Source organism: Coregonus lavaretus (assembly GCF_964263955.1).
Source record: "Coregonus lavaretus genome assembly, chromosome: 10".
NCBI lineage: Eukaryota > Metazoa > Chordata > Actinopteri > Salmoniformes > Salmonidae > Coregonus > Coregonus lavaretus.
In genome coordinates, this window is record NC_139997.1 from 51584986 (window position 1) to 51601001 (window position 16016).

Sequence of the window (16016 nt, forward strand, 5' to 3'; positions counted from 1 at the left end):
TGGTGGAGGGGGGGGGGCAGTCCTCTACAGGCGTGCGTGATGTATTGGGGCCGCAGCATGACCCTCTGTCTGCGGGCTGCGCTGAATGACAAATGATTGGGAGGATATATCAAAAGCATATTCCCCCCTCCTCTCTCCTCGGGGAGGCCGCTTAGTTGTTTCAATAATTATGGGCTCTGAAATCTGTCAGCGTTTAATCCTTTTCATATGGCTTTAATTCTATTTCATGTCCGAGCTCTTGAAATGGAAATGCTTGAGAGACAGAGGAGAAACGGAACACCGGTGTGTGTATGTGTTTGTGGCGTGCTCATAATGGTCAATTCTGTGATTAACCTCAGGGCCTGCAGGGCAGAGCAGTGTGAGGAGTTTCTCCAAGCAGGAAGTGCTTTCTCTCTCTGTGAGAAGTGTTCTTCCATGAGTAATTACTGCCGTTTTCCCACTGCACAGCTCCAATGTTATGCCTATTGCCTATTTAACCCAGTCTGAAGAGGCCATACACTTGAAAAATGAACAAGATAAACACTTATGTAAAGTGTGCCCATCTTCAGTTGGTAATTGTCTCAGTGAGTTGTGAGCAGTAGTCACTACAAGCTGTAATCATCAGGTATACTGGAGATCCTCTGGCCTTGTGGTGAGCATGAGAGTGAATGGTGAGATGTTGCTCCAGCAGATGCCCTAGTGACAGTGAGTGCTTCTGCTCTGTGTATTTATTTAACCCTTATTTAACAAGAAAATACCCTTCTGTGAGTGGCTTCTGCATGTGTGTGTGTGTGCGCGCATACATGTGTGCGTGTGTATGTGTCCGTCTCTCACCTGCTGGGTTGGAGAAGTCCAACACACTGGTGGCTGGCTGCAGCAGGTCAGGGCTGCTGGATGAGAGGCTGCAGGGATGGGCATGATGGCCACGCTGTGCCTGCACTGCTTAGTGCCCACAATGCTGTCATCCTGAGACTGACCCACGCCACCATCACTGTGGCACAGAGAGAGAGAGAGAGAGAGAGAGGAGAGAGAGAGAGAGAGAGAGAGAGAGAGAGAGAGAGAGAGAGAGAGAGAGAGAGAGAGAGAGAGAGAGAGAGAGAGAGAGAGAGAGAGAGAGAGAGAGAGAGAGAGAGAGATAGCGAGAGAGAGAGAGAGAGAGAGAGATAGCGAGAGAGAGAGAGATAGCGAGAGAGAGAGAGAGATAGCGAGAGAGAGAGAGATAGCGAGAGATAGCGAGAGAGATAGCGAGAGAGAGAGAGATAGCGAGACAGAGAGAGAGATAGCGAGAGATAGTGAGACAGAGAGAGAGACACAGAGAGAGAGAGAGAGAGAGAGAGAGAGAGAGAGAGAGAGAGAGAGAGAGAGAGAGATGAGAGAGGATGTCAAATCAGGGATTAAGAGTTTTTCCTGGTCAGGAACTCCTGGCCCCAGAGCCATATATACAATATCACTGCATAAAAATAAACAGTTGAGTAAGCATTCCTGGTCTTCCTGATTCCATACAGTGCACTGCAATCATGGCAATCCTTTCATAGGTAGTTATGAATACTCATGGGGTTGGCTGAGACCCATCCATGAAAGACCACATGAATGATGTGGCTGATGAGCAGGGTGCACAGAAACCCAATACAAACAGGGCCCAGGAATGATGATGACAGCACAGTGAGTACACAATACACACACCAATGAGACGCACACAGACACCCAAACACACACTATGCATGATTGATGGCAAGGATGAGAAGCCTTTGTACAAACACAGAAAAACAACCTTTATGCGTGACATTCAATCTCAGACAGACAATTCAAATGGGGCTGGGATGAGAGGTCTGCTTGCCTGGCCTGCCTCTCTGTGCGTATGTCTAGAGTCAACTCTCTAGGGTAAACAGGGACTGAGAGAGAGACATCAGCATTAAGGGTCTGATATGCAAATGACTCCTTTAGATGAATGGTCTCATTACGGTGGTGTCTTTGTGGCTAGATACCACTCCCCTGAGGGTGTTGGAATACCAACACACCATCATCATGCCTCCAGGCTGCAGCTCTAATTGACTGCTTCTGCACTAAATGGCCCTCGCAGCTGGGTGAGAAGGAAGGGGACGTGGCTGACGTGTAAAGCGATATTTAGGCCTAGGCCTCATTTCCAAATGGGTTAAAATGAGGTTACGGTCGGTAAGAATTGGGCTTATGGTTAAGGTAAGGGTCTGTTTTAGATTTTGGCTAGCCATGCTGTCAATGGGATGCTGGTTAGAAAAGTCCCCTCAGAAAAGTCTCCCCCCACAGGTGTACTGACTGATTGACATTTCAAGGCCCCTCCTCCCCCAAATGACAAACACAGACTGATACGGGGCCAACATATCCTGGTGATCCTTTTGTGCGGTCTTGCCAACTCCTATGGTTTGGCGTGACAATAACTATAGGGCTTGACAAGACAGTACAAAGAGAACAGGGACCAGGCTAGGGCGGTTAGCAGAGTGCATGTTTATTTATTTATTATTATTTAACCAGGTTAGTCTCATTGAGATAACATCTATTTTTCCAAGGGAGACCTGGTCCAACCAAGACAGCAGCAGGGAAGAACAATATTCCAGACAAATATCAGAGATAACAACTTACAGACATACACACCATAAACAAAATGTAGACGTAGACACATACATTAAAATGACAGAAACATTCAAGCGTCATAGATACGAACCTATCATATGTACCACCGCATGAAGTCCTAATGACAATCACATTCCTCAGTAACTTGTGACTCAACCAAACTTTTAAACTACTTCCTCATACCTCAAAACTCAGTCTTAGGCCAGCATGGCCCAGGGTGATTCAGATGGATACACTACACCAAGGTTAGTCGTGTGAGCACTTTTCAGCATGCTATTATAGGTACCTTATCATGTTATACTTCAATCCCAATCAAATTAATTTCCTTTAGAGTAAGGTATGTTGTATGTATAAACTGTGGAGTGAAGCACTATGGGATGTGAAGCTGATAAGTGATAAAAAGCTGTACATGAAAGTACACACGAGCATAGAATCACCCTGAACTCCATACAATATTTCACTGTATTCTCAAGCTCTATCTGACTGACCTTGAAGTTGTAGAGAATTCTACAGAGAGGAATAAACAGGTACGGTAGGAACAGAACAGAACGTCTACATGTTTCAATGAGAGCTTCAATCTGTTAAGCACCTCGGTAGCTTTAGGAATGTGCGCAGATATTCGGAATGATTTCACATGAAGATCACAACGCAGTCCTCTAGCTTTCTGTTAAAGGAAATTGCTGAATTCATCCCTGCCTACAATGACTGTGAGTGCACGTGTCACAAATGGCACCCTAGTCCCTATGTAGTGCACTGAATGCCCAGGGCCCATATAGGGAATAGGGTACCATTTGGAACACAACCTGTGTTTTCTCCACATTGCCAGTAAATGAGGGGACTAATTACACAACAAGTGTCTTACCCAAAGAGTCCCCTGTGCAGGTGAGGCAGTTAGAGGAGAGACAGAGGACAGTGCATGAGAACAACACGTCTGCAGTACAGTACAGTGTGCCAGAGGCATGTTAGCACTGAGCAGCAACAACAACAACACACAGGCAGATAATGAGGAGACAAGGCCACAGTATCCAGACACTGGACGTTACACACACAGACAGACAGTAGACACATACAGATGGACATACAGTACATGCACCTCAGTGGAGGCTGCTGAGGGGAGGACGGCTCATAATAACGGCTGGAGCGAAGCAAATGGAATGGATCAAACCATGTGTTCCACCGATTCCGCTCCGGCCATTACCACGAGCCCTTCTTCACCAATTAAGAAGCCACCAACCTCAAACACACACGGGCAGACATAAAAGTAGTGAAAAACAAATAGGCTGAAATCATTTTTCCTTCTTTAGTTGAACCAATCATCATTGACGTAACCGATAACCTCACATTAATCCAACATACTAAAGCAAAGCATCTGATATACATTTACACATTTAATATACACTGATTGTACAAAACATTAGGAACACCTGATCTTTCCATGACAGACTGACCAGGTGAATCCAGGTGAAAGCTATGATCCCTTACTGATGACACTTCTTAAATCCACTTCAAATCAGTGTAGATGAAGTGGAGGAGACTGGTTAAATAAGGATTTTTAAGCCTTGATACTATCGAGACATGGATTGTGTATGTGTGCCATTCAGAGGGTGAATGGGCAAGACAAAAGATTGAAGTGCCTTTGAACGGGGTCTGGTAGTAGGTGCCAGAAGCACCAGTTTGAGTGTCAAGAACTGCGACGCTGCTGGGTTATTCACACTCAACAGTTTCCCATGTGTATCAAGAATGGTCCACCACCCAAAGGACATCCAGCCAACCTGACACAACTGTGGGAAGCATTAGAGCCAACATGCGCCAGCATCCCTGTGGAACGCTTTCAACATCTTGTAGAGTCCATGCCCTGATGAATTTAGGCTGTTCTGGGGGCAAAAGGGAGTGCAACTCAATATTATATCCTGATGTTTTATACACTCAGTGTACATTTACACCAGGAAAGTCCCAGGACACAGTCTGCTTTTGACAAATGGCTGATATATCTACTTCTACACTTTTAAACACAGATAATGAGTATAAGAATGAGAGTTTAGGAGATGAGATGTTACATACCCTGGCTATCCCTTACAGTCACCTCGCCAAATCACCACCATTAGAGTCCAGCTCAAACTACCTAGTCTATTGGCTGCCAATGGAATCCCAGTAAATCAACTGGTTGGTCAATATATGACCCAGCAGCAAAGCCAGGCAGTCCTGTGACTGTCCTACTGTAGAATACTGCAGACTGAAGAGAGTAGCCTACTTCCCTGACCTGTCCATCCTCCTGCTTCCATCGCCATCAGAAAAGGCACATGACTCAAGTATCACACCAGTGGAATAAAGACGGAGACCTGTGCTTGCCCTGTACGGTCTTCACCACTGTTCATTAAACTAAGTCTGTGTCCCAAATGGCACACTATTCCGTACGGGCCCTGGTCAAAGCAAAAGTGGGGAATAGGGTGTCATTTTGGACACAGCCTAAGTAGAGAGAAGAGGACATGTTCCATCTCATCAGCAGCCTATTGAGATGACAGCATAAAGACAAGCATCAGAAGTGACTGACATCTTAAATCATACACTGACTTCACTACCCCAGCACGAAGAACAACCACACATAGAGCTGTTGATGAAGTTTACCATAGTCGCTAGCAACTAGCATCCGCCGCGGTGCACTACTACCACATTCTATAATGTTGTCTGTCTATAATAAGCTACTAATGAAGCCTGATGCTCCCCAATCAGTCTCTCATCTCCACTCTCTTTAAGTCCCCTCAGAGTAAATGGAATAAAACATGAATAAAAGCGTTGTGATTTAGATACAGTTGTTGATTGGCTATGGCAGATCAATGGCTCAATGATGCTAAACGGTTTCATGAAATGGAGGGTAATTACACTAGATGAGCTGACAGAGCAGAGCGTGCGTGGAGGGGAAAGGAAGAACTTTATGTGAGAGCGTTGCCAACGTCTCCCTGGGCAATTAACACTGTTTCGTTCTCACTCTGCACTGAAACACTATGGATCATAATGAGTCCTCTGGAAGGTATGAAATCAGACTAAAATTGCATGTTTAGGTTTTCAAAGAACAGACCCTCCCCAAAAAGCTTTTCCTTTAATCTACAATAACTTTAAAAAGCTTTTAGGGGTAGAACAACAGAGAACGGTCCAGCTGTCATTGATATGGAGCGAAATTGAGGATGATGATGATGATGGACTCCCTTTCATCTTAAAGCCCAGTGAATATAAAACAACTACAACACAACACTCTCCTACCTGAAGGGCTTAGGTGGTAGGATGCTGAAGCGGGTCTTCTCTAGCATCTTCCTGATCTTGTTCCGTCCTCCAGAAACGGTGTTGGCCTTCATCTTCTTGGTGGCCTTGTGGTCTGTGGGGAACTCCATGTCTCCGGGCAGGTCTGGGATGGAGAAGCGGTTACACTTCTTCTCCTGGATCTTAGGGATGTGGGGACCGCCATTCTTCTTCTCGTGAACGATCCGGCTCAGCAGCTCTTTGAACACTGGGGAGAGGAGAGGAGGGATAGTGGGTGGCTGGCAAGACGCAGTCACAGAACTAGGGTTGCAAAATCCTGGTAACTTTTGCCAAATTCCCAGGTTTTCCAGAAAGTATGGTTGGAAGACTTGGGAGATTTGAGAAAGTTACAAGCATTTTGCAACCCAACACATGACTGGCCACAGGTACTGACCCAGGTACAGACCACTGTTAACATCTGTCATTTTAATTTCAGGTGGTCCTGCATCGTTAATGAAATAATCCTCGTTTTGGTAAGAGGACAGATTGTACTAACCGAAGATGTTGGTCTTGACTGTGAGGGAGAGGTGTGTGTTGTTCCTCAGGAAGTCCATAGCTTTGGCGTAGGAGATGTTCTCAAAGTTCTGACCATTGATCTCCATTATCTGAAGGAGGAAAATAAAGAGAGCTTTGAGTCAACTGCACTAGTTACTGAAACTACCCACAAATGGCATCTGAACAGCAGTCTGAACACTATGAAATGTATTTTTTTGAATATAAAAAATACAATACAAAAACATTACAACACGAGTAAACACTTCTCCTACCTGGTCTCCCCGTTTGAGTCCAGCCTCCGCGGCCTTGCTACCCTCCTCCACTGACTCGACGAAGATGCCGAAGCCCCTCTCGCTGCCGCCATGCAGGCTGAAGTAGAGCGGGGACTCTCTGGATGGTTTCTGCAGGGTGATCTGCCTCCACTTGGCCTTGGCTGCACACGCTATGTTCAGTAGCCTCAGGTGACCCTTCATTTTCTAAAGGAACAGAAAAGGTTTCAACACCTACTCACTCACTCACTCAACTGACCTGGGCTAACAGCTAACATCTGGTTCAACCACAGAGTTGTTACACCCACAGACAGAAGATTGATTGCATGTCTGTCTGACCACAGAGTGAAGCTCAAGGTGTGAGGCTTTAGTTTAGTGAAGATGTGAACGCCTTGAGGTCAATGCACATTATGTTCAGCAGAGGTTGCATCCAAAATGGCTCCCTATTCATTATATAGTGCACTACTTTTGACCAGTGCTCATAGTGCTTTGGTCAAAAGTAGTACACTATAGGGAATAGGGTGCCATTTGGGACACACCATTAGTATAGACACAATATGGGAAAGGTGATCTTACTGTGGTTTCCAGCAGCTTCTCAAAGTCTTCAAGGAACCTTGTCATGGCTGGGTCACCTTCAAAGTCGTTGAAATGGTTGTTCACCCATAACAACACTATCCGTGTCACCTGCACAGCGAAACACAAGGCTGTCAAAGCTTATTCAACAAACTTCATAGAGAATCCTGTACATTTCTAAAAAGCAGCAAGCTCCAACGATCAAACATTCAATTTTAGCTGAGGCTAAAGATACAGTGCCTTCAGAAAGTATTCATACCCCTTGACTTATTCCACATTTTGTTGTGTTACAACTTGAATTCAAAATGGATTAAATATATTTTTTTACAATCTACACACAATACTCCATAATGACAAAGTGAAAACTCATTTACATAAGTATTCACATCCCTTTACTATGATACTCCAAATTGAGCTCAGGGGCATACAATTTATTTTGATCATCCTTGAGATTTCACTACAACTTGATTGGAGTCCACCTGTGGCCAATTTAATTGTTTGGACATGAATTAGAAAGAAACAAACCTGTCTATATAAGGTACCACAGTTGACAGTGCATGCCAGAGAAGAAACTATACCATGAAGTTCAAAGAACTGTCCGTAGATCTCAGAGATATAATTGTGAAGAGGCATATATCTGGGAAAGGGTATAAAACAATTTCTAGAGTGTTGAAAGTTTCCAAGAGCACAGTGGTCTCCATCATTGGGAAATGGAAAAAATATGGAACTACCCAGACTCTGCCTAGAGCTGGCCGTCCGACCAAACTGAGCAACCGGGCAAGAAGGACCTTGGTCAAGAAGGTGACCAAGAACCCAATGACCACTCTCACAGAACTACAAAGTTCCTTGGCTGAGATGGGAGACCCTGCCAGAAGGACAACAGTCTCTACAGCACTTCACCAATCTGGGTTTTATGGGAGAGTGGCCAGATGGAAGCCACTCCTGAGAAAAAGGCACATGACAGCACATCTGGAGTTTGCAAAAAGGCACGGGAAAGACTGAGATCATAAGGCAACAGATTCTGTGGTCTGATAAAAAATGTGTTTACTCTTTGGCCTGAATGCAAAGCGCTATGTCTGGAGAAAACCAGGCACAGTTCATCACCCATCTAACACCATCCCTACCGTGAGGCATGGTGGTGGCAGCATTAGGACTGGGAGACTGGTAAGGATAGGGGGAACAATGAATGGAGCCAAATAGAGGCAAATCCTTGATGAGAATCTGCTTCAGAGAGCAGACGACCTTAGACTGGGGTGAACATTTACGTTCTAACAGGACAATGACCGTAAGCATACAGTCAAAGCAATGCTGGAATGGCTTCAGAACAAGAATGTGAAAGTCTTGAGTGGTCCAGCCAAAGCCCAGACTTTAAGCCCATTCAAAATCTGTGAAAAGACTTGAAGATTGCTGTTCACTGCGGCTCCCCATCTAACAACAGAGTTTGAGAAAATCTGCAAGGAAGAAAGGTAGAAAATCCCCAAATCCAGATGTGCAAAGGTGCTTCTACAAAGTACTAACTCAGGGGTGTGAATACTTATGTAAATGAGAGGTTTCTGTATTTAATTTTCACTAAATTTGCTAACATTTCTAAAAACATGTTTTCACCTTGTCATTATGGGGTATTGTGTGTAGATGGGTAAGAGAAAAAAAAACGATGTCATCCATTTTGAATTCAGGCTGTAACACAACAAAATGTGGAATAAGTCAAGGCGTATAAATACTTTCTGAAGGCAATGTATCATATTTCTCCGTAATCTTTCTTTGAACTGCAAGGGTCCGGAAAAGCAGTGGCTGAAAATATAAGTGTAGCGTTGTTCCAATCTAAAGCAAAGGTAATCTTTGCTCACAATGCAGCAACCATACCGCAGACAGAGCTACAAACAGTGACACTCTTTGAGGGGAAGGGCCCTTTTAAGAGGAAGAATGATTACACGACAAGTGACATCTCGATAAAGACTATTGACAGCACAAGACTAATCTTATGTTAAATCATTTATGGACTATGAGAGTATCTCGACAGGACAAATCCCCCTTACACCCAAGAATGCTGACCTGGCACAAGTTGTATTGATTACTGTGTAGTACAAACATGCCTTCACATAAAGAAGCCGGCACAACGCACACACACACGTGCACGCGCACACACACACAGTAGTGTACACACCGTGTCTCTGAGGCTGTCGACTTTGAACCACTCGAGTAGCTTCTTGCCGACCTCCATGGGGCTGGAGAGGAAGGTTCGGTAGGTGAGGAGGAAGTCTTCGATGTAGGTGGGGTCAACCACCGATGGCTCCTCCACCAGGTGCAATATCAGACGCTCTGGGGTGCCCTGAGTGGACAGACACACATTAATCACGACTGCATTCCAACTCTCAATTCAATCCAATACAACTTTATTAGTCCCCTCAGCGGCAATTAAGACTTGGATTACTTCATTTAAAAAAAGAAAATATGGAATTGGGTGAAAGGATAGCACTTCAAAGCAAACCTTGTGTGAGCGGTCACCTGACCAGAAACAGAGTGTTTTTTTAGGGGAATAGTAATTCAAGTCAGCAGTTTTCAAATGATTTAAAGACAAGAGAATACAGAAGCGAGGATCACTCCGCAGATCAGCAGCAGCAACCCATCTATACTGTAGGTGTTTGGGGGAGCGAAGGAGTCTTAGGAGATGAAGACAAGGAAATCAGTCTAGTCCATTAGTAGATCAATAGCTGGCTGTTTACCGAGTGTTGGAGATCGATTAAGGGGCTGGACAATAGGACACATGCAAAAACAATAGCATCTACAGGAGCAATAGTAGAACCATGTGGTGGTCACAGCTAGGTAGTCTCAGCAATGCATACATTCGAACCAGCCAATAATAACAATTTTAGGCTGATTTCTCAGACAGATTACCATCCAGGACTAGGGATAGCCTAATCTGTGTCCGGCCCTTTAACTCTTATACTTTCAGCCTCACCTTGATGACGATGTGTCCTTTCCTGGTGCCGCTGCGGTCCAACTCCCGATGCTCCTTCACCATGACGATCTCTCCCTCCTCCTCCACCTTGTGTGTGTTCTTCTCCACATGGTTGAGGATACGCCAGTAGTCCTCTTGGGCAATGCACACAAACTGGTCCACAATGACATGGGGACAGCGGGTGAATTTACAGTACAGGAGCCTGGTGCTCTGCACTAAAACTGGGTACTCAAACAGCAACACGAAAGAGTCCCGGGAGCAGGAGAGAGGCATGCCAGGGAAGGATGACTGGTGGCTAGTGCTAATGGTCCAGCCACGCTCCCCTAGCTACTGGTCCAGCAATGCTAGTCTACAAGCTAACAGACTAGCTACACTCCCTTGGCAACTGGTCCAGCTAGGATAGTAAACACTAGCCACAGTATGCTATCTTGGTCCTGCTACTCTCCCCTAGCTAACATTCACCTGACTGAACGGTCAACAAGCTACACACCCCTGGCTAGCGTTCACCTCTGCCTGCGGCCGTCTCACTGAGCTGCTGTTCAGGGTCTGAAACAGTGACAGAAAACAGTGCTTCTGGTGAAAGAGCTCTTGAAGGAACTAGACAGGTTTGTGTAGAAACTGGGTAGTAACAGAGAGAGTTGCTCAAACCAGTTCTCGAGTGGCAGGCTACTTTTACTACTGCTGCCTCCTATCTCTATATTAAGACCAAGTTCCTCTTCTGTATGACTAAGCAACAGCTCTTCAACATAGCCCTCCTTCGCTTGTGAAAACCAACACAATTTTCAAGAGATTAAACAGGACCTTAAGCACTTACAAATGTGTAACATTCTATGAATTGGAATTCGTAACATACAGTGGGGAAAAAAAGTATTTAGTCAGCCACCAATTGTGCAAGTTCTCCCACTTAAAAAGATGAGAGAGGCCTGTAATTTTCATCATAGGTACATGTCAACTATGACAGACAAATTGAGGAAAAAAAATCCAGAAAATCACATTGTAGGATTTTTAATGAATTTATTTGCAAATTATGGTGGAAAATAAGTATTTGGTCACCTACAAACAAGCAAGATTTCTGGCTCTCACAGACCTGTAACTTCTTCTTTAAGAGGCTCCTCTGTCCTCCACTCGTTACCTGTATTAATGGCACCTGTTTGAACTTGTTATCAGTATAAAAGACACCTGTCCACAACCTCAAACAGTCACACTCCAAACTCCACTATGGCCAAGACCAAAGAGCTGTCAAAGGACACCAGAAACAAAATTGAAGACCTGCACCAGGCTGGGAAGACTGAATCTGCAATAGGTAAGCAGCTTGGTTTGAAGAAATCAACTGTGGGAGCAATTATTAGGAAATGGAAGACATACAAGACCACTGATAATCTCCCTCGATCTGGGGCTGCACGCAAGATCTCACCCCGTGGGGTCAAAATGATCACAAGAACGGTGAGCAGAAATCTCAGAACCACACGGGGGGACCTAGTGAATGACCTGCAGAGAGCTGGGACCAAAGTAACAAAGCCAACCATCAGTAACACACTACGCCGCCAGGGACTCAAATCCTGCAGTGCCAGACGTGTCCCCCTGCTTAAGCCAGTACATGTCCAGGCCCGTCTGAAGTTGGCTAGAGTGCATTTGGATGATCCAGAAGAGGATTGGGAGAATGTCATATGGTCAGATGAAACCAAAATATAACATTCTGGTAAAAACTCAACTCGTCGTGTTTAGAGGACAAAGAATGCTGAGTTGCATCCAAAGAACACCATACCTACTGTGAAGCATGGGGGTGGAAACATCATGCTTTGGGGCTGTTTTTCTGCAAAGGGACCAGGACGACTGATCCGTGTAAAGGAAAGAATGAATGGGGCCATGTATCGTGAGATTTTGAGTGAAAACCTCCTTCCATCAGCAAGGGCATTGAAGATGAAACGTGGCTGGGTCTTTCAGCATGACAATGATCCCAAACACACCGCCCGGGCAATGAAGGAGTGGCTTCGTAAGAAGCATTTCAAGGTCCTGGAGTGGCCTAGCCAGTCTCCAGATCTCAACCCCATAGAAAATCTTTGGAGGGAGTTGAAAGTCCGTGTTGCCCAGCGACAGCCCCAAAACATCACTGCTCTAGAGGAGATCTGCATGGAGGAATGGGCTAAAATACCAGCAACAGTGTGTGAAAACCTTGTGAAGACTTACAGAAAACGTTTGACCTGTGTCATTGCCAACAAAGGGTATATAACAAAGTATTGAGAAACTTTTGTTATTGACCAAATACTTATTTTCCACCATAATTTGCAAATAAATTCATTAAAAATCCTACAATGTGATTTTCTGGAATGTATTTTCTCATTTTGTCTGTCATAGTTGACGTGTACATATGATGAAAATGACAGGCCTCTCTCATCTTTTTAAGTGGGAGAACTTGCACAATTGGTGGCTGACTAAATCCCCCACTGTATCATATGAATTGCAGATTATTATTATTTTCTATTGCAGGACGTAACATATCATAGAAAAGGAATACGTTGCACACAATTGTGCACAATTTTCGGGGACCCATTTTGGCTCGTGGGTGCTACTTTGAAAACTACTGGCTGAAATTATACAAAACCTCTGTAGCATCACTAACATTTACACCATAGATACCAATACTACACCGTTTATACCACTCATCTCTATATTTCCAAGGAATACAAGAACACCGCCATCTTAATCTTCCAACCCGATGGCAAAAGGGAAAGAACAGTTCCCATTTAATTTCTCGATGAGGCTGCTCCTTGTTCAGTATAATAGGGTTATAATAGCAGTCTGATAAGAGGTTGAGTGGGCCGACTCGAGTGGCCATTCACATTGAAATGTCAACCCTAATCCCGATATAGTGTACTACTTTTGAGCAGGCTCCATTAGGGTCCCAGGGCCCGTAGTGCACTATATAGGAAATAGGGTGTGATTTGAGACACAGACCTAAGAGTCCAGATGCTAGGAGTCTAAATAATTATATGAGAGAATAGTATCTCACCTGGCAATCGTCCCCCTTGGTGCGTACCACTCCGCTCATGTACTGCTTGTCCAGGGAGGGGGAGATTCCGAAACTGTTGCCCATGCAGAGGGTCTCCATGCGGCTGTCTGTGTGGCTGATCTCCACCGACCCGTTCAGGATCACATACCACAGGTCCAGCTGGGAGGGGGGGGGGGGGGGGGGGGGTTGCACAGTGATGACAGCAGCAGTGCCAAACACCATCACTAAAACAGGGACTGACTGACTGGCTGGCTGAACGTCATAATAGAGGAGATGCTTTTATGGAGCTTCACTCAAAAGATTCATTGTTGCCTGGTATTATAATATGTCTCTGTATGTGGTATACAGAGTTTGAGTGAATAGAAGAGGTTCTCCAAAAGTGAAGTGTGTTTTCCAACCTTATGAATCTCTAGAATATAACACACTGAAGTCCAATATCAGACTGCAGACTAAGGGTGAGGTGTGTGCAGAACTCTGCAGGCAGGGAAGTGCTTGTCGAAGAGATTAACATCTAGCTTACATCCACAGTAACTCTATGAGATGGCTGAACATGGCTTTCAACCATGAAGGCAATAAAGGCTTTTCAAAGTGGAACACAGGGAAGCATTGTGAAGGAGGGAGATGGAGGAAATGTGATGAGCTGCCTTCACCTTTCCCCCCCTACCCTCTACTATCTCTTTTCTCGCCTCCTCATTGTCTCGTAGCAGTGTTAAGGACGCTGCAGTGAAGGCTGACTGATTCCCTCTGACCTTCACACCAGCCCACAGCAGACCAGGCCAGGCAGCAGGTCTAGGAAATCTAGCATCGCCAACCTGTCTAACATACTGAACTCACACACGCACATCGCCTTGTGTAGCTGTCCCCTGCTTTACACACCTGTGTGTGTGTAGATTCACATTATTGACGCAGATCCCATCCACTTGTGCTAAAGTAAGTGGTGAGGCCATTCAATGTAATATATTATGTTGTCGGCTGGGCGCTGCCTTTTGCAGACAGCCGTGAAAAATTCCCTTTTTCTCAGGCATGTAACTCAATTAATTAGTTCTGTAAGTCTGGTTAAATGATTGACGGTTGCTGCTCTGCAGCAAGTTTCCTGCATGGCTTTGAACAGAGTTAACTTGGGCAGTTGGCTACATACTGTACATCCCATTCATTTGGAGATGAAACCTGCGGCTATAGGATGAAATATGGTGTTTTAGAGATGTGGATGTGATCACTGGTGGCTGCTGTTACAGGATGGAATAATGTTACCACGTAATCAGACCAGGGAAAACTCTGGGCCCTAGTTACAGCCCATATAACTACATCCCAAACGTTTTCCTGGTAACGTCACATGGTCAGGAAAAATTCCTAGCCCTAGTGATGTGGAATGGTTGATCAGGAAGGTGTGTGTTCTGGCTATGGTCCGTACCTCCTGTTTGTCCTTTAGGATTATGGTCCCCGCCTGCTCCACCACCTCAAACACCATGACAGTACACAGGTCCCTCCGCACTGACATGGTCATGTTGGCAAAGGCTGGCAGCTGGTGCATGAACTCCAACAGTTGTTCTGGATGGGGGAGAAAGGAGAGAGAGAACATGAGAGGGGAGACAAGGAGAGAAGGGTTTTTACTGAATCAAAAAGGGGCTTAGGTGGTGGGCGTGGCAGGGGGCGCGGTCGGCGCAGCTGAATTTTAGATACAATTTTAGAGGCCCCCATGTTGGCGGAGTAGATTTTTTTTGCTTTTAATGCAAATTCCCTGGAATTCTATGCATTTTGCCATGGCTAATGCTGTGATCTTTTGCTCAAATACAATAACAAAATCTATACTACTAAATTCATTGTTTTGGGACATTGTTTTGGGAATTTTCAATTCTCCCTGACTATCTAGCTTTTATCTTGGTGATTGTTAGTTCTAAAAGATTATGTATAAAATAATTATATAGGTCCCTTATCTTTTCTACATACAGTATCAGTCAAAAGTTTGGACTCTTGGCATTCTCTCAACCAGCTTCACCTGGAATGCTTTTCCAACAGTCTTGAAGGAGTTCCCACATATGCTGAGCACTTGTTGGCTGCTTTTCCTTCAATCTGCCGTCCGACTCATCCCAAACCATCTCAATTGGGTTGAGGTCGGGATTTTGTGGAGGCCAGGTCATCTGATGCAGCACTCCATCACTCTACTTCTTGGTAAAATAGCCCTTACACAGCCTGGAGGTGTGTTGGGTCATTGTCCTGTTGAAAAACAAATGATAGTCCCACTAAGCCCAAACCAGATGGGATGGCGTATCGCTGCAGAATGCTGCGGTAGCCATGCTGGTTAAGTGTGCCTTGAACTCTAAATAAATCTCAGACAGTGTCACCAGCAAAGCACCCCCACACCATAACACCTCCTCCTTGCTTTAGGGTGGGAACTACACATGCAGAGATCATCCGGTCACCCATACCGCATCTCACAAAGACACGGCGGATGGAACCAAACATCTCCAATTTGGACTCCAGACCAAAGGACAAATTTCCACCGGTCTAATGTCCATTGCTCGTGTTTCTTGGCCCAAGCAGGTCTCTTCTTCTTTTTGGTGTCCTTTAGAAGTTGTTTCTTTGCAGCAATTCGACCATGAAAGCCTGATTCACACAGTCCCCTCTGAACAGTTGATGCTGAGATGTGTCTGTGACTTGAACTCTGTTAAGTATTAATTTGGGCTGCAATTTCTGAGGCTGGTAACTCTAATGAACTTATCCTCTGCAGCAGAGGTAACTCTGGGTCTTCCATTCCTGTGGCGGTCCTCATGAGAGCCAGTTTCATCATAGCGCTTGATGGTTTTTGCGACTGCACTTGAAGAAACTTGCA

The 16016-nt window shown here is 45.0% G+C and overlaps 1 protein-coding gene across 1 annotated transcript in view; it reads right to left on the reverse strand.

The window, feature by feature from the left end:
- Window positions 1-16016, reverse strand: part of LOC311136483 (rap guanine nucleotide exchange factor 6-like) — a 158932-nt gene that overhangs the window by 27997 nt on the left and 114919 nt on the right. The window contains 10 exon segments of the mRNA XM_084170624.1: window positions 814-885; window positions 888-970; window positions 5845-6088; window positions 6377-6485; window positions 6648-6851; window positions 7221-7328; window positions 9382-9546; window positions 10177-10329; window positions 13187-13345; window positions 14598-14734. Of these exon segments, the coding sequence (XP_084026750.1) occupies window positions 814-885; window positions 888-970; window positions 5845-6088; window positions 6377-6485; window positions 6648-6851; window positions 7221-7328; window positions 9382-9546; window positions 10177-10329; window positions 13187-13345; window positions 14598-14734 (1434 nt within the window).